Raw genomic sequence first — 18,755 nt, 5'->3', positions numbered from 1 at the left:
AGGGACACATCTGATGGCTTCTCTGTCAGGCTAGGAAACTGCAAAGTGTAAAAACTAAAAGGGGTAAGTGTGCTCCCACCCAGATTTGTTGTGGTTTCATGGCTTTTGAAGAGAAGGTGTCTTCCTGCAGACCTGTGGGAACACAGGGCAGGAGGCACATGGGGCAGGCCTAGGGATGGGGCTCAGCCGTGCGCCAGGTTGTGAGGTGGGAGCTGTGGGGCGAGGTTTCACGCGCGCTGACCCCTCGAGCTCCATGAGCACCATCATTTCTTCCTCTGGGGAGGAATTCAGCAGGTACTGCAAGCTGGCGTGTCGCGTACGCAGCAGTGGTGTGCTGCCGAATGTGACCTCACAGCCCTGCCACGAGGACACGCAGGACTGCAGGGGAGGCAAGCAGAAGTGGACCGAAGGGCTTGAGTCTTCTGTTCGCCTCGTGAGATGTCAGATCTGACAGGCATGTGGATGGGTGTTGATCTTCTGTTGTTTTCATGTTCATGCAGCCTCCATTCGTGATGCAGCTTTTTAGGTTTGGTAGAACTGCACTCTTACTTGGCGCTGGTGCAAGCAGCTGTGTGCAGCTGGCCACCAGGTCTCTGCTTGTAAGAAATGCGTGTGAACGTCTTCTTGCCATCAGCTAAGTGTATTCAGAAGCAGATCTGTGGAAGTTGAGCCAAGTTTCTTGGAGATGGGAATAGGTTTTCCTGTGCCTTAAATGCTGCACTGAACCCCACTGTCTATTTTGAGGTGAATAAAATTTGCAAATTTGCTTTCCATTGTTTTAGCTTAAGCATGAGGATATTATCTTTAATTTCTCTTCCAGTGTGACTGTGTAAGAATGAGGGTCCTGAAATTTTTTGTGGTTATGGTGCAGTGTTTTCAAATGCTTAGGTCAGAAAACATTACATGTGAGCATGATATTTCCATTTGTTTCTTCTCAAATTTCTTCCCCAAGCACTGCTGTGACATAATGTGTGGTGGAAACACGGCTATTCTGAGCATCTCCCTGTCAAAGTGTTAGTGCACTTAGTTCATGGTTCACAAACCTCAGTTAGATGCCTAGGAGCCCTAAGAGAAATAGAAGAGCTGGATGCCAGTGAGTGGGATGGACAAAAGCTACAGACCTGAGCAGGCAGCTCTCTGGCATAGTAAAGGGAATGCAGAAAAAGAGGACTGCACATGGAACTGGGGGTTGGAAATAGATGATCTTTAAGGTCCCTTCCAACCCAAACCATTCTATGATTCTGTGATTCTATGAATCCTCTTACTTGCTTGGATTTAAGCTCCAGCCCCATATGAAGTAGAACACGCAATCTGAAACTCTTTCCTGTGTTTAGATGCCTTTGCCATCCCTCTTGCGATGGACTGCTAGCTCGCTTATCTCAGTGACAACTCATGAAGAAGGTGGAGTTCATGGTACCCACCACTTATGTTACAGGCTAAACGTCTGAAGTGCTTGTCTAGGAAGTGGGAATCTGTACTTGCTGTTGCCTTGCGCTGCCCAGGAGAGTGGTGTGGGGCAATGAAGACTGAAAGATTCGTAGCGATGGGAGGGGTATGACTCTGAAACTCATTTAGAGGACACAGTGATATATATATATATATGTACATATGAACACAGTTGACTTTTTTAATTAAGAATTCATTGTCCGAAGTCGATCCCTGCTCCTAGGACTTTGGTGAGGGCTCTGACCACTATAGTGTTGCATATAACATAGGTAATGTCTCATCTGAGTGAGTTCTGGTTTGTTTTTTTTTTTTTTTCAGTATGATGGTAAGTGGCCTGACTGAGGTGCTTTGTGCCAGCAAGGTGAATGGTCTCTGAGAACCCAACCCAGTTCAGGCCTTTTGGGGTGGTGGGCTCTCAGGTGCCTTCTTTGTAAATTTTGAATGGCCTGAAGTGTGAGACTGGTACCAAGATGCCAAATTAATATATTTGGGTGTGCAGGTGCTTTTATGGATCTGAGCTGTAAGTTCTCAGGTCGATGAGAAGTGACTACATGACTTGTGGGATGTTTCAGCTGTTGGTTTCTCTTTTCAGGCTGACTGGACCATTAATAAGTGAATGGGCTCTGCTGGGAACGCTTGTCCTCACACCATGACAACTGACGAATCAGAAGCTGGAGAGTTAGCTCTGGAGCCCCTGCTCACTTGCAAGCTATGTCTCTGTGAATATTCCCTGGATAAGATGACCACTCTTCAGGAATGCAGCTGCATCTTTTGTACATCGGTAAGACTTGACAGCGCCTTTACGTTACAGGAGCAGGGTAATGGAAGATAGACAGGACTGTGAGATGGGGTTGCTTGTCCCGTACAAGCAGCGTGTGTTACCCATGCTGACAGAGGATGCTTTCCTAAAAAGCATATGGTGCTACTCTGTCTTGCCTTATTTAAGACTTCTCTGTTATTCTGCTTTTGATAATTCGTAACTCTAACAGACAAATAATAATACATCCCTGTAGTAAATTGGAAAAAAGATGCATTTTAAGACTGTCAAAGAACATGCACAGTCTATATGCAATCCCAGTGTTTACTTTTTCTGAAGCAAAACCTTGAAACATCATAGGATAACTGTGAGATTTTTTTTCCCGGTTGTCATTTTCTGAGTACTCAGAGGCCTTTTAAATCATGTATGTAATTTCTAAGGGCGGTCAGAAAACCTAAACAAAAATGAACCTTGGCCTGTTGAACCTTTGCATCTGCAGTCTGGGCTGCAGAGATGTTGCCCAGGTCATGCATAGCCTATAGTTGTCAGTGGGGACTTTCTGTCCTGCAAATTCAGATCAAATAAAGCTGGTGGAAGTGATAAAGGCAGGGGTTGAGTGAGCTGATAAAAGCCCTACAGATATTAGTACTCTTCTTGTCTCTTTGTCAGCATGGGAAAATGGACCCAGTTCCTTTGGCAATAGTGACTTTGTACCTGACTAATGGATTTTGGAAACAGGTCAGAAGCCACTGGAGGGATGTTGTTTTTTTTAACTCCAGAATAAATGTACTTGTTTTTATTTTTTAACAACAAATCGTGGATAAGCATTAAGCAAGTACATTTAAGTTTTGCCCTTGACTGTTTGAACTCATGGAAAAAATCTGGTATTTGTGAAGCCAGCTTGAGTGAGAGTGTCTTCACTTACTCTGAATTCAGGGTAGCTTAAATGGGATAAGAATCTAGCTGTGTGTTGCAAGAAACTAGGATAAGATTGATTAATATGCATTTTCAACCTGAACTTCATGAAGTTTGGTTTCCATATCAGCTTCCACAAAACATTTCCATATTTTAGTTTTGCAACAAGAGTTTTAAGAGAACATACCGAACAGGTAGGTATGAAGATATTGCTTTAAGTTAAAAAAAATTTGGAGAAGTTGATACCTTTACAGTGCTTCCACTCTTCTCCAAGAACTCAGTGACTGATTTGGTATCATGAATGGCACATTAACCTCCGTGTTAGCTGGGCAGGGTAACCCTTTTGCCCCTGGAGAAGTGAGGACTGCTGAGGACTGTGCCAGGCAGAGCTGAGCTCTCCACTCCTCCAGGGCACTGGCTAAAGGGAGAGGTCAGTGATGGCTGGGGATGTTGCTGTCCCCACCTGTCCTCTGTTGGTGCTGCATCTGCCACCCCATATATACACCCCTTACCTGGCCGGTAGCGGGAAGAGCATCCGCTCTGAGCTTGTCTCTCCAGTGCCGTGACAGTGAAGTGGAAAGTACAGTCACAGTTGTTTGGCATCTGTGCAAACTTTGCTGACTTTGTCTAAACCAAGAGCCAGCCATGAGTGAGTGCTGAATGCAGCTGGGAGAAGCCTTTAGACATGCTCTATTTATTTCAGTGGGCGTAATATGTCTCGATTGTGCTTAAGCTCCATGTCTACCCTTTGTCTGGCTGTTGTTGCCTGTGTCTAAATGTCCTCCCGATGAACGTGTCTGGGCTGATACAACAGAGACATGTACATCTTGCATCCTATAACAAAGGGGACTCTGGAAACTTTTAACCTGCCTATGTGGCTTTCTGTCTTGAATCCAGTTTCTGGGAGGCCGTATGAGTTGCACCTTTGGGCAGCCTCCAAAGAGCAGTGTCAGAAGCACCTTGCCACAGAGTGCCTCGGTGCTGGGGCTTGCATGGGGGATTGCTCGGGGCACAGCCTGCAGTAGCTGCACTGGTATGCAATGCCCTAAATTTCCTTCCACCCATGCCAGGGCTTCTAGATACCTTCACACTGCCCTTAAGACAGATATTGGGGTAAGAATGTCGACTGTGAGCTATGGGATCGAGCCCGTATCAGTTTTTCAGCTGGCAATGCTTTCAGCTTGTATAGCTTATTCTTATTTTCTGCCACTAGGGTTAATTATATAGATCCAAGAGTAGTATTAAATTTGAAATAAAAAAGGGCTTGACGTGGACATAATAGGTTCTGCTCTGCTAAGGTGAAGCCGTTAGTTTTGTTAATTTTTTGTTCTATTACATGTGTGAGGTCTTTTTTTTTTTGCTAGCGGTAATGATGATTCTGCATCTGTGATTGTTTTTCACTACAGCATTTTTCGCTGTGGAAATAATTGGGAATTGTTACTATTTAGGCATCTGTGGGGGTGAGCTTCTATCTCCTTTTAACTTGTAGCCTGTAAAACCAAGGAGTTTAAATGAGTTAGAATTGTGTACAGCTATTTCTTCAGCTTAGAAACTCTTGTAATAACCATTATACCTTGTAAAAGCTGTATTCTAGCCAAAGTAAGTAAACTGTGTTTAAGAAGGTCTGTGTTTGCATTTTGGTGGAATGTTGCTAGTAAGACAGGAGTTTTTCAAATAGCTATAAACATTTTTACTCTCTCTGTTCAGAGAAGAAAACGCAGATGGCTTGCAGAACACACTTGCCATCTTACTTGGTAGCCCAGTCAGGTCTGAAGGGGCATTAGCCTTGTATTTCTCAACATTTGTTGCACTTGGCGTAAGACTCCACTGAAACGTGAGATAAAGCACACATTTACATATCCCAAGAATTTGGGAACGGCTACGGTGTACCTGATGGTTTGGTTTCATTGCGTTTGGACTATGTTTGGAATGAAAGACTGATCTCTGAAGAGGGTTGGGCAGAGATGTGAGGTATATTTTATCTGCAAAAGTGTTAGAGGACTGCACTTTATATTATTCAGGTCATTTCCTATACCTATAAAACCTTTGCGGAATGCCATGCTGTGGTGCACACTCTTACATATATATATTCTTCAATATACGTATTGCTTAAGCTGCGTGATTTTATGCTACTTGCCCCATTCCCTAAAGGGCAGGGGATGTCATCTGCTCCTGATACTGATCTTGGTGTTTGTCTTGCCAGTCATCCTTCTTGTATATTTGGTGGGATGTCCTTCCTATTTGCAGTTCCTTGTGCTTACCTTGTTGCCTTACAACTTTTTCTTCCTTGGATGTGCCCATGTGCAACTACACAGGTTTTTGCCCCTGTGGTGGTCACGCTGCTCACATATTTACGTAAAGTAATTATACACTGTGTGTGACTACACCATCACAGTGTTACAAATATTTTACATGTTTACCCCATACAGTATTTTAGTGCACTTATATCTGGGCCCAAAACAAGCTAATATTAATTACATCCTGATTGATACACTTACAAAATTATATTTTGAATATTACACTTATGTGTAGTCAATTTTCCTACATTTGTATCCTTTGCTCTTCTCCTTTCTCCCTCAGATAGCTCCAGCAGTGCCTCACTCAAGCAAGACTCAGGAATGCTCTGGTGGGGTAGTGCCAGAAATGGACGGGCTGACCTCCCTGCTTTGCCTTTGGAGGAGGCAGTGGGTGTTGCCCAGGCTTTGGTGCTCGTTAGACTGGCTGGAAAATATACATCTTGGAGACTCCCACCTTTTCAAAACCTGGCTGAAGCTTGGAAAACAGCTGGGAGAGACAATGAGTGGTGTGATTTCATGCACCTCACTTCCTCTTGCTAGAAATGCCCTGGTAGCTGACACGGCATAAATTACCCTTTGGAAGCAGTAATGAGGACTGCAGGACTATCAGTACTACTGGAAATACTAAGGACCCTGTGGAAGACTTGGTGCAAGTCTGTAGCCTGTAAGCAGTCACAGAGGTGAGGTTTTACCAGTTGTGGTAAGATTGCGCTGGTGGCAGTGATGACAGAAGGGAACCAGTGCACTGCTGTTATGGAAAACGTGGTCTTGGGGGTCAGTAAAAAAGACGGTGTCAGCTTCTTCCCCGCAAGTCATTTCTGTTTGGTTTTGTCTTTCCTTTTTCCCCCTTGTGCTAAGCATTTCAGAGTCCTGACGAGAGCCAGGTGAGCAATAAGTGGCATTGCTGCTATTTACATCAAGCAGCAGCTTGTATCCATCTTGCATGTTATTTGCTGGAACACAGGGTTTGAGATGCCTAAGACAGCATGTAACAAACTCTGAAAACAGAAGATACTTTCATGTATTTGCTTCTGTGTTGTCAGCACATGTTTATGCAGAACTAGCGTGATTCACCCTTCTTTTTTTCCAAGCAAATTCTTTGTTGGGTCTTGTACTTCTGAGAAGCGTGTGAGGTAACTGAGTCGCAAAACGTGCAAAATAAATATCATGATGATCCACCTGTTTGTTATTTTAGTGCACACAGTGTGGTCTAAATGAGATGAAACTTCATGCAACCGTAAAAGGAGACGTCAGGGTGCAATGTTGAATAGAAGCACAGGTAGCCTCTATGCTGTCTTGGCTATTCTACAAGTAGAAGGTGATACAAAGATGTTTGGAGAACAAGATTTTCTGCTGTAGCTATGTGTGACAGCAAGGCCAGGGCTAGACATGGGTCAAAAAGGCTCTTTTGCTGCTGTTGACAGCCTGGCACCCCGGGCAGCTGCCTGCCACGTGAGTCAGGGCCTTGGGAGGCTGCAGCCTCCGAGAGGGGGGCTTGCATGCTTCTGCCAGCTACTTTTGCTAGAGGGGAAGGGGAAACCTTTCCAGAAATAGGAGTTTCTCTGTTACACTTCACCAGCAGGATAGTCTGAGGCTCTTCTGCTTTCCTTAACCTTTTTAAGAGCAGCTGTGTATTGCCTTGCCTCCTTTGGGTGGCTAAATATTGACATTTTGTCCTTAGTGCTGTGAAGCCTCAGATCACTTGTGCAGGGGAGCACTGGAGAACTGGAGACAAACTGATGTGAAGGATCAGCATCGTCAGCAAAAAGCATGGGCAGAAAAGCCTGAGAGCAGAGGAGACTGAGTAGATCAAAGACAAGGAGGAGGCAGATGACACAGAGCGTGGGATGCATGCTAAATGGAGCAAATGTACAAGAACACTCCAGTGAAAAACTACTTAGTAAAACTTATGAGTAAGGGAAAAATTGGATTTGCCTTCATCTAGCCAACAACACTGCGTTTTAGTACCTCTTGTGTTTCTTTGTGCTAATTTCCAAGAAGGGGTTTGGTCCCCTCTTCTTCCTCCTCTTTCCCCCATCCTAGGAGACACCTGCATGTACTCACGGCTGCACCACAACACTACCTTCTCCTCTTCCTAAATAGACCTTGTGCTGTGATGCCCCACTTACTTTATATAAAGCTCACCTCAGGTTGTTTTCTGCTTCCACCCACAGGTAGCAAGCTGTCAGGTTTTGACATTTTGGATTCCTTTTTCCCAGCTCAGCATTTGGAATGTTTTAGAATAGCTTTGTTTTAAAGTTATAAAAAAGAAAATTCCCACACCTGCTAATATTGGCACTGAACACATAGCACTTTTATAGTAATTTAGGTCGTTACGCATTTCTGTGCATGGTCACATCAAAGGCAGAGTTAGCAGGGGTACCAAAAGAGCACAAATGTACCCATTGCCTTTTGATGGATGCTGCTATTCAGGAAGAGGGGCTGTGTTTCTGATGTCAACAGAGGTGGCAGCATCTGGATGGTGGCCAAGGGAAGACAGGTGAGGAAGAGGGAACTAACATGTTTAATGACAGCATCGCGTCGGTGAAGCTGGTGTTATCTCCATTTAACAAATGAAGAAACAGATGTGAAGTAAGTTGTCAATGCCTCAGAGTGACACAGTAACGGAGCCAGCCTGTGACATAAGCCTCATGGTTATGTCTGTTTTGTAGCTGTTGGTAAGACCGGGTTTGGCCTGGCACAGATTTGTTTGCAAGAGAAACGGTATTCGCAGCTGGTTCAGTTTTGGGAAGGGTGAGTCTCTCTGGTCCTTTTCTGCAGTCCTTTTCTGTTTGGTGGTACCACTTCATGGCAACGATTACCAGGAACGTATCCTGACTTTTATGAAAGGCTGCCAGGATGTGGCAGGCCATGTGTAAATTGGTTTTAGGCTGTGTATCTGGGCAGAATCTGGCACCATTGGTGGTAGATCTTTTGAGACAAAGCTGATTACAACGTATTTCTCAGATATACTTGAAAGATCCCCTAAAAATAGGCTTGTGGAGCAGCAGGAGGCCATTATATTCTGGTCCATTGTCATGTTTGCTTGGTGTTTTCCCTTGGTCATGTGAAAATAAAATACTTATCAGCGATGTTATTCCTCCCTTTCTACTGACCTATGAGATGACCATATGTCATTTGAGGCTAAAGGGACATTTTTTCACTTTCTTTCAATTCTCAATAAGGCTCTTACATGGCCTAATCTTCTATCCATTTGAAAGCAACTTCATTTCTCACTGCATCTGGTCCTTCACAGTTAAAATATAGATTGGGCAGTACAAACGCATGTTTCATTGGACTTTTGTTTTTCACTTTAAATTGTGCCTATCATAAGTTTATCTCTAACAAATTAATAAATGGCTATTTCTGTGGTGTACTTTTTAAAAACTTTCTTTAATTGGAAAAGCCTCACATTTTTTTTCCAAGTGAAGTGCAGATGCCTCCAAGCTAATTGCCAATAGACTTGATTCATCTAGTTTTAAGACCTGTTGAGAAATACTTGAGAGATTCCAGGAGTTTGATTACCACACATTGAAAGCAACTGGCCCGTGTTAGAGATTGAACACGCAGAAGTGCAGATGTCATGACAATGATGGACATATTATTAAACGTTATGTAGATCTGTCGTAAACAATGAGTACTGTTTTGGGAGGGGAGTATATTTATTTAAGTACACGAATGATTACTGAGTGGATTGGGTAGTTAAATTTAGAGTTCTGATGTGAACTGTCTCACTGAATTCAATAATACTACATATGCCATTTAAAACTACATGACTATTACATTGTCTTGTGTGTGCACTGAAGAACAGGTAAAATTTGTAAATGATAAGAAATAAATGAAAGTTATGTCTCGTTGAATAAAAAGTACATAAACACTGCCCAGAACTGAAATGAAAACTAAATGCCTATCTGTTGATCTGTTCTGAATCATAAGACACTCTGGAATGTCAACTGAGAAGTTATGTTTTCTCTCCATCTACAGTATTTTTTTTTTTCACTCCCCCAAATTTTGAGTTTGTAAAAAGGCTAAAGCTAAAAACACCCCAAGGCCAAACCAATACAGTTTTGAGGCCAAATCTGGAAAAGAGATTTAACGTTTTAAATCAGTCTAGCGGATTTTAAGATGGAAACTTGAGGTTTTCTTAATTTTTCTGAAATTGAAATTGTCTTTAAGTTATACATTAATAGGAAAAACCTTCTTCTTTTGGCAGGATGCCTTCAATAGTTTCTTGCATTTTCATATTTAATGTAGATCATGCCCTACTAGTGGTTAAGAAATACTGTAGGTCTGTTTTTTGCCCTTTCTGCAATTCAATTAAAGATAAGTACCCTTACTTATTCTGTATCAAATGCTGCACAGTGGTCAGCAGCAATTATCTGTAGCATTTGACAGGAAAATAGGCCATCCATTTCTGTTTCATTCTTCTTCCTAGCCACCCCTCCATCTTTCTTAATAAAGCTACCTGTTCAATTTTGTCACGTCACATGTGCAGTTTCCTTTTACGCTTTCACATCCAAACCAATGAGGCTGCATTTAGGGAGCTGAAGAGCTGCATGCAGATGGGAGACGAGCAAGGTAATGGAACATGTCAAGGTACTTGAAAAAGCAATATGTAGGAATGATTGAGATTCATCTTTTGTCTCTGGTACAGAGATTATCTGAAAATGGCTTTGAATAGAAACATAAGATTTCACAGTGAGAGGGATATAGTGCCTTTGTCACATCATTACCTAGCAACATAATACCGAAATTATACTTTGAACTCATTCTTACGTTAAAATGCAGAACTGTTATGGTCCCTTTGCAGATTAAATACATTGCCAAACAGACTTTGTTGTTGGTGGTGGTTTTGGTCAGTACATTAAAAATCCCCTCCATACAGTATGCTTTGGGGAAAAAAAAAAGTTGACATTAGAGCAGCGTGTGAGGGAAGTGTTGAAATGAAGAATCCATGAATAGCCTGAACAGAATTTTCTATTCCTGGGGCTTGCAGCTGACCATAGAAAACACTTTTAAAGATTAGAGGAAGTGTTTATTGCTAAAGAAGGAATTTTTTATGTTATTATTTTGTGCATTGCTGGATTGGGCTTTTCAGTGCTTTTTTAAACATTCTTCCCTCATGTTACAACACACACTTTCAACAAAGCCTTAGCTCCAGGAGAAATATGTGTACTTGGGGCATATGTAAATATTTGCCTAAATTGTCATCTTTCTTACAAGTCCTGCAAGATAAAAAACAAATGCATATGTGTTGCATGTACTATGATAATTTGATCCAGGTACTTTACAGGGCTTAACTTACTAGATACTCATGAGTAGCATTTTGTGTAATAGGTAAATGGATGTTGACCTTACTTTGTTAAATAGAGGAAGGTGATGGCCTGAAAGACAAAAATGGCGTAAGAGGAAAAAAATTCTTTCCCCAAAATGCTTAGAGAGCAAAGTATTTGAAAAAAGTCTCATTATACATTATGAATCTCAGGCAGAGAAAAAATTACTTGTAGTACTCTTTCCACTGAAGTTGACAGCAGTCCAGCAGGAGCAAAACGTGCTTGGCAAAGTTAGAACAGCACCAAAACTTTCTGTTAGGTGTACTGAGTTTTACTGATGGTATTACATTATCACATTTGAATTGATCCCTCTTGCTTGATTGCATCAGGATTTTGTTATGTATCCCAGAACACAAATATGTACATGGTATAGTTGCTCAGCAGGGAAAATCTGAGTAAACTGAACGTAACTGTTTAGGGTATGGAAGTTAAAATTCCTTGGATTGGTGTCTACCACTTATTTGAGGGGTGAACGTAATAGAGCCAAACCCCCAATTTCATCTGTAGTCATCAGGATTCAAGGCTGTTCACCAAAACCTCAGCAGATTTTTAGTCTGTTGCCTCAACCGTTCTGCCTTGAATATGTGACGCATTCGTGCAAACCTCACTGTGCTGGTAGGAAGGTCACTGCTGATGACTTGCTGTGGCCATGGAGAGTCAGAGGATGGTATGACTGTCATTGTAAGCCACAGGTCCTGTGGTGCGGCCTCTCCGGCCACTGACTGCTCTTCGTGCTTGCAAGTCGCCTCACTGCGGGAAATTGGTGCGGGAGTGTAGCCAAAGGGTGTTGAGACCTGGTGATTACTTGGATGTCAAGATTAAGATACTTTCAAGGACCTCTAATAGCACAGAAGGCTGAGTATCTTGATCTTACCTTTTCTTCGTAGAGCAATTAAGTAGCGTGTAGTGTGTGCAGTTTTCCTAACTGAGATACTGCTGTTTTTTGTAGTCAAAATGCACAAAAAGTCCTACCATTTTATGTCTGTATAATGTATTCTCCATAGTGTGGGAGGACATGTGGCTGAGAAGGTCGGTCATGATTCATTATATAGACATTGAATCCTCTTTTCATCACATTTGCAGCTTGTGCATCTTTGCAGATACTTTTATTTGCCACTTTTCAAGTAAATAGCTAAATTAGTAGCTGAGCTGTAAATAATAGTAAAACCCCTCTAAAGACAGTCCTGCTGTTAAAGTGAAGGCGTATTTTAAAATTTTAGTGATTTTTCCACTGTCTCTTCTTTGATGCTAACTTGTGAAAGAGGGAACAAGAAGTTCACATCTTCATTCACGTACAGACTTAGGTAAAAAGCTTAATCCTTCAGTGGTAAATGCTAAATGCTTCCTTCGAGTTTCCCAGCACCCTTAAGTCCTTCAATCATCTTGCTGAATTGCATCCACAGCACCTTCTCCAAGCGCAGAAAATCAAGGCAAAAGATTTAATACCTATAAAAACTATTTAACAGGGAGGTTTTCTGTGAAGTATTTGAAGATCCATGGCACTGCACCAGACCTATTATAAAATCTCTCCAAGTCACCCTCTGAAAGCACAGCACCCTCTAAAAGTATCGTAGATGGCTCCGGTTGCTCACCTATCCTCACCTACAAACAAGCAGTGAGCTAGAAGAGAAGGAGAATCCAGATGCATTAGCAGTCCTCAGAAATCTCTGTTCTCCTGGCTTGGTACCCCTAATGATTTAGATACTGCATATCGAAACTGATTGCAAAATCCGTACTGTGGATTGAAGCTCCTTCAGAGCTTCGTGCCCATCCTTGCACAGAAGGGTAATTGTCAGTGCTCTGAGCTTCTGTCCTGGAAGTCTAAATTAAGAACAAGCCTCTGGGCTGCCGCTAGGCCTGCAGTAACTTCTCCGGCTTTGTCCTCCCTCTGTAACCAGCTGACCTGAGCTGCCCCTAGAATACAAATCCGCTGTACCATGCTGTCAAAACAAATTACTAAATATCAGGAAACACCAGAGAGGAGACAGAAGCCAGGATCTTAGCGAAAGTAAAAGGTTACTTGCTGAGGAATTAAGGCAAACTAAATGCTTTGGTGGGAGGGAAACATTCCCCCTTCCCCAAATACTGCCCTGAGACTTGATCCAGAAAGTAATCAGGTCTCCCATGAGGAGAGAGGGAGTGAGATGTAAGGAGGCTCTGCTGGAACATCACCCATGTATCCAAGAAGTGCACCCAACACACTGCAGCACGTGCAGACTTGGGGGAACAGACTTGGAGGGCAGAATTTTCTGTTTGCATCATTCATGGTGAAGGCTGGGTACAGGCACAAACCAGGGAGGAAATTCATGCAAGGAGTGAGCACTTGATACCCCATTTCTCCTGTGATATGGCCTGAAGCATGTGGGCAACACCAGGTGCTTAATGAACGTGGGGCTGCAGGAGCAGGTCACCCACAGTCTCCATCCGCATCAGTAATGGCACAGGGAGTCACCCTGGGCTCTGGGGACACCTTTTTAGTTTTCCCTGTGCCACCTGCTGCTAATGCCCAGACCGTGGTGGCAGCAGATGTGGGCAGAACCCCTGGCAGCTCCGGTATCTCTAGGGTACCTGCTCCCAGGCACCGCTGTGGTTATGTACCTGCTCTGTGGAGGAGCTGCGTGTGCTAGTGGGGTGATTTGAGCCAGTAGTTAAACTGACTTTTTATAAGCACTGTGCCTAGATGCCTTTGGGAGAGGGGGGCAAGGAGATGAGACTGGGCACTGAGACTGCTTGAATAATAAAAGAATAGCTCCTGGTTAAATCTGGGCTGATATTCCCTAGGGAGCTAATACTGCCTTTGGTTACTGACATGATTTCTTTCTTGCTCTTCACCTGTGAGTATCTCGCTCACTTCCCACATACTCTTTGCACCATCAATTCCTTACAGCCTGCTCTGTTGCTTTCTTGTAGTGGTGCGTGCTGGATCTGAATCCAGTAGTGCTTAATGAGCTAGATATTTAAAGCGTACCATTTAGGTTATACCCCTGTGTTCTTCTAAATGAATGCACTTAAGATATTTACAAATCAAAAGTAAGCTCATTTAAAATGCCACTAAGTTAAGCTGATTCTACTTGCTTGAACTAGTATCTCCATATAGTTCATCAGAATTAACCAAGACATGTGGATGTGGATGTATCCGTAAAGAGGCAGGCAGAATAATAAAGAAACATCATTTCCATTTGTAAAAGTCCTAATTATCCTGACATTTAAGAGGGTACCAGCTTTCCAATAAAAATACAAATAAGGAAATTTCTTTAATCAGAGCACAATATGCAAGGCCTTCTCAGAAAAGTCCAAACTAATACAGACTTGAATGCTAAATGCCTATAAATACTGGGAAAATGGTTTGTGAAGAGCCCCAGGGCTTTACCAGAGATGATGCTCTGAAAGGCTGTGATTTCCCCATAACCCACCTAGCAGCTTTTGAACTCGGTGCCTATTGCGAAAGTTGGCAGAGAGGCAGAGGTCTCAAAGACCTTCTGCTTTGACATATTTCTTGAAATCTGATGGGGCAATAAGGGAAGAAGCCAGCAGTACGGAGGAGGAGAGGTCTATCTTGTGGGCGTAAAATGCAAATCTGTAGGGAACAAAGCTGCATTAGTCCTGCTGCTTGTAAAATATGTTGGTTTTCATTTACAATAAACTATGCAAACTGATGCCAAATCTGTGAGAAATCCATGTTTTGTTATTTTGTTAACAGTGATTTGGAATTCACTGTATGCTTTGTCATTATTTTGAGGAGACTTGATTGTTTTGTTTGATTTAGAAGTGAGCTCACTTCCTTACCTATGCAGTTTGGAGATACAATTCGAGCACTGTTCTTTGGTCCGTTGCAGCAGTTTTATGCCGTGATTTTATTAAAGACTCTATAATATGTCTATAATATAAAAAGACAAGCTGAATATATTTGAAACTGGCATGCCAAATAAAATGTGGGGAGAACAGAGGGCTTTTTGTTCTTGGAGGGGTGAGGCCTGACATTTTTGTGTAATGAAACAATTTGGAAAAATTCATCAGAAGGCCTCCATACTGGAAACGGACTTGGAACTCACAGAATCACAGAATGTTAGGGATTGGAAGGGACCTCGAAAGATCATCTAGTCCAATCCCCCTGCCGGGGCAGGATTGCCTAGACCATATCACACAGGAACGCGTCCAGGCGGGTTTTGAATGTCTCCAGAGAAGGAGACTCCACAACCTCTCTGGGCAGCCTGTTCCAGTGTTCAGTCACCCTCACCGTAAAGAAGTTTTTCCTCAAATTTAAGCGGAACCTCCTGTGTTGCAGCTTGCACCCATTGTCCCTTGTCCTGTCAATGGATGTCACTGAGAAGAGCCTGGCTCCATCCTCATGACACTTGCCCTTTACATATTTATAAACATTAATGAGGTCACCCCTCAGTCTCCTCTTCTCCAAGCTAAAGAGACCCAGCTCCCTCAGCCTCTCCTCATAAGGGAGATGTTCCACTCCCTTAATCATCTTCGTGGCTCTGCGCTGGACTCTCTCTAGCAGTTCCCTGTCCTTCTTGAACTGAGGGGCCCAGAACTGGACACAATACTCCAGATGCGGCCTCACCAGGGCAGAGTAGAGGGGGAGGAGAACCTCTCTTGACCTGCTGACCACACCCCTTCTAATACACCCAACTATAATAATAGATAATAATACACCCTTCTAATACACCTAACTCCTGCTCAATAGACTAGAGGCTGATGATAAATTATGGTAAACCATGGAAATTACCTGATCTGTGTGGGGTGTTGGGGGAGGAGGGAAAGAACTGATAGCTGCACATCTTCTAGGGTAGGCTATAACCTCCTAACCAGGTTATACACCCCCTTCCCTTTTTAGGCAGCTGAGAACAGTAGTCTCCTTCTTGTAAATGGGGTCTCCTACAATGGAGACTGCTGGCTGGGACTCTGAATTAAGAACACAGGAGGAAAGATAAGAGCAAAGACTGGTTAATTAGGATGAAAGGTACTCCACTCCCCTTAAATCCTCCCATCCCAGTTCAGCAGAGCGCAGGGGCTGTTAGCACTGAAAGGTGTGACTTGCTGACTTGGGTAAATGCAGTGCTTGGCAGATGAAGTCATGCATAATTAATTGTTCTTTGTTGCATTCTTTCCAACATAACGACTTGTAGCATTCACGCTTATAATAATTGATGTTTTCTGTGTGCAGGAGCTTCAGGACAGTCAATTAAGGCAGTGGAGGTGGTAGCTGTGCAGCATCTCTAGAATTTGTGTGTTGCCATCATGTGGGCTATAACTTTTTTTTTTCTTTTCTTTACTTGTTTCTAGTGCCTAAAACAGTACATGCAGCTGGCAATTCAAGAAGGTTGTGGTTCTCCTATCACGTGTCCAGACATGGTATGCTTGAACCATGGGACCCTACAAGAAGCAGAGGTATCAACACTTTTTTTCTTTCTCTTTTTTTTAACATAAACCCCTCCAAACTTCTTTATCTACATGATAAATACGATCATAGACTTTTTCCTCCCTTTGATTACCTTTAATGAGCTTTTGGCAAGAAGCCTGACTGACAAGAGGAACTAGAAACAAACAGATGTTTTTCAAGAGTTTTGCTCCTTTTTCCCTCCCTCTGTGCCTTGAGGAAAGGCTTACTTGGCATTTGGACAACCTCTGAATTACCCATGCAGGTGACTTAACCAGAATACCCGGTATTCCAGAATTGCCGAGCCTCCATTAGGACTGTTAGTTAAATCAGGTTTGATTTGACTGCAAACACTGAAATTCTTACACCTCTCTTAACTCAAGAGCAACAACTCAAACTGATGGTACGCAAGGCCAGAATTTCTTCGTGCATGTTTATATTGGGCTGCAACAACCAATTTGCAGCCCAGTATAAACATGCGAGACTCTGTATAGTTATATGAAAAGAAAGGTATCTGCACAGCACTGGTGCAAGCAGGTCTTAAGAGGTCTGAGAAGTGTCTTCATTCCCAAGGCAGAGATGGGAGAGGTTGAGGGCTCAGAAGCTAAGTGAGCTTTAGGCAGAGCTGTTTGCACATCTGGCATATATACAATCTCCCAGAGTAACTGGAAGGTTCAGTTTGAAAGTTGGAGGTGGAGAAACTGGAGGGAAAATGTGCTCCTCAGACCTTCTTGCACCACTTGGGACAACAGGGTTCAAGGGGGCTGTAGATGGCCCCTACCGGGCTGCCTGATGGTCTCCCAGCAATGCTCAAGCAGCCTCCTGCCTGACAGGACTGGTGTAAAGTTTCTGAATTGGGCTTAGTGCCAAACCCATGACATGGGGAGGAGCTGTCGATGGTGTGGCTGGAACCCTGAGATGTACCAGCTGTTCTGTGCATCTAGAAGGCCATGGAAAACTGGGAAAATCTGATGTTGCCCTGCAGCTATTCTTGCTTGCTTGCTCTGTGAGCCAGGTGGGCCCCTGCTGGGCCTGGGAACACAAGAAGCCAAAAAAAAACCAAACAGGAGCAAAAGGTGGATAAGGGATTTTGGCTGTTTTTGTGCATTCTCTCTGCATTTGTTTGCAGGGACAAAATCAAGGAGAATCAGATCTCCCTCCCTGAACTGAAGAAAAGCAGCTTATCTTTTGGGTTCCCTTGAGCCCTATGTATACAGATGACATAATGGTGGTAGAAGTACATAATCCTATTCAAATGTAATCAGTGGTAATGCAATTCCAAACAACAAAAATGCCTTTTTCTCCAGAAAAATTCAGGATCTCCTCTCCAGCATCCATTTGAAATGCCATGCTTAGCTGAATCGGGGCCTGGGAGTTGCAGCTATGTTTGTTATGGTGTGCAGGCATGTGGTGGAGCTTCTCTTTGGCTGAATCCAGCTATTGTGGAAAGGAGCCAGCTGTTTCCCTTCCTCCTTTCTTCTGCATAGATACAGAGAGGGCGTAGCAATGTCCTTCCCACTTATCGCACCAGATCGGAGGCAACTAGCCTTTACTGAAAATGTGTTTTTTAAAGAAAATTAACAAATGGTAGGAAGAATTCTGCTCTGTTAAGTTAGGGTTGTGATGCTATAGGAATTATAGAGATATATTTCCCCTTAGTAAAGCAGGAGGACACTCCAGGGCATGTATTAATGGACCATTAGCTTAATCCTTGGGTGCTTTTTGAGCTGAAGGCAGAATGACTAAACAGCCCAAATGTGCATTAGTGTCCCGTGGATGAATGAATGTTCTGACGCTCCCTTTTGGCAATGTGCTTGAAACACAGACCTTCTGCTGGGAAAGCAAACGGTCCCCCAGCTTGTGTAAAATGAACTGCTTATGTATTTTACCAAATACCTATTTCTTTAAGGAAGAAAACCCCCCAAAACGCCAGGAACAGTAGAAAGAACAGATTGTCTCCGTTAATAATCTGAAAGATTAGTATGTAAACTACAGGTTGTGTATGAGCACTCTGTATTCTTTTTTTCTTCTCTATAAAGGCTGTTGCGTGTGAAAATGTGGCCTTTAAAAGCTATTATTTAAAATCCAGAACTTTATTCAGATGGTAGAGAATGTTCTTAAATATGGCTATTTTTTGGCATGGAAGTACTATTTAGAATTACAGTTTATTCATTACACACTCTGAAACTCGTGGTGTAAAAGCATGAGCCTTCTCACCTCTGGAGGGTCTGGATGTTTGGTCTCTGGCTTCTGGCAGGAAAAGGTTCCTCACCAGGACAGTGCCACGAGGAATGGCATGTTGCCTGCACCAGGGGAAAAAAATTGGTCTTTTTTTCTCCCCTGTGTTAGCATTAGGGTTTTGAAAAAGTGTATTTTTCATGTCATGCCCATTTCAGACTCCACTGTGACTGATGTTTACCAGGTACTGATACAGTCTGGAGAAAAAAATAGCAGTACAAACAGTCTTTGTCATGGACATGGTGTTAAATTGGTTCCCATACTTTGGGCTAAATTGTCTCTAATTATGTTAACTAACGTGGTTGTTTTGTTTGCTTTTTAAATGCCTTTTGCCCTAGCCTGCACAAGGGACATGAGGTGAACTTGGGCATAACTTGAAG

At 43.0% G+C, this 18,755-nt stretch overlaps 1 protein-coding gene across 6 annotated transcripts in view; it reads left to right on the top strand.

The window, feature by feature from the left end:
* RNF144B (ring finger protein 144B) overlaps window positions 1-18,755 on the top strand; it is an 88,552-nt gene that overhangs the window by 54,328 nt on the left and 15,469 nt on the right. For 5 of the 6 annotated variants that reach the window (XM_068395768.1, XM_068395770.1, XM_068395771.1 and 2 more), the window contains exons 2-3: window positions 2,039-2,227; window positions 16,044-16,148. In XM_068395768.1, the coding sequence (XP_068251869.1) occupies window positions 2,063-2,227; window positions 16,044-16,148 (270 nt within the window). In that variant the 5' untranslated portion in view covers window positions 2,039-2,062. Of the gene's footprint in view, window positions 1-2,038; window positions 2,228-5,715; window positions 6,096-16,043; window positions 16,149-18,755 lie in introns of those variants that run through there. The other variant, XM_068395772.1, reaches the window with a different exon arrangement.

This window comes from Nyctibius grandis, chromosome 3, assembly GCF_013368605.1.
Source record: "Nyctibius grandis isolate bNycGra1 chromosome 3, bNycGra1.pri, whole genome shotgun sequence".
Classification (NCBI taxonomy): Eukaryota; Metazoa; Chordata; class Aves; order Nyctibiiformes; family Nyctibiidae; genus Nyctibius; species Nyctibius grandis.
The sequence above is the reverse complement of the archived record's forward strand: the minus strand, read 5'-3'. Positions and strand labels throughout refer to the sequence as shown.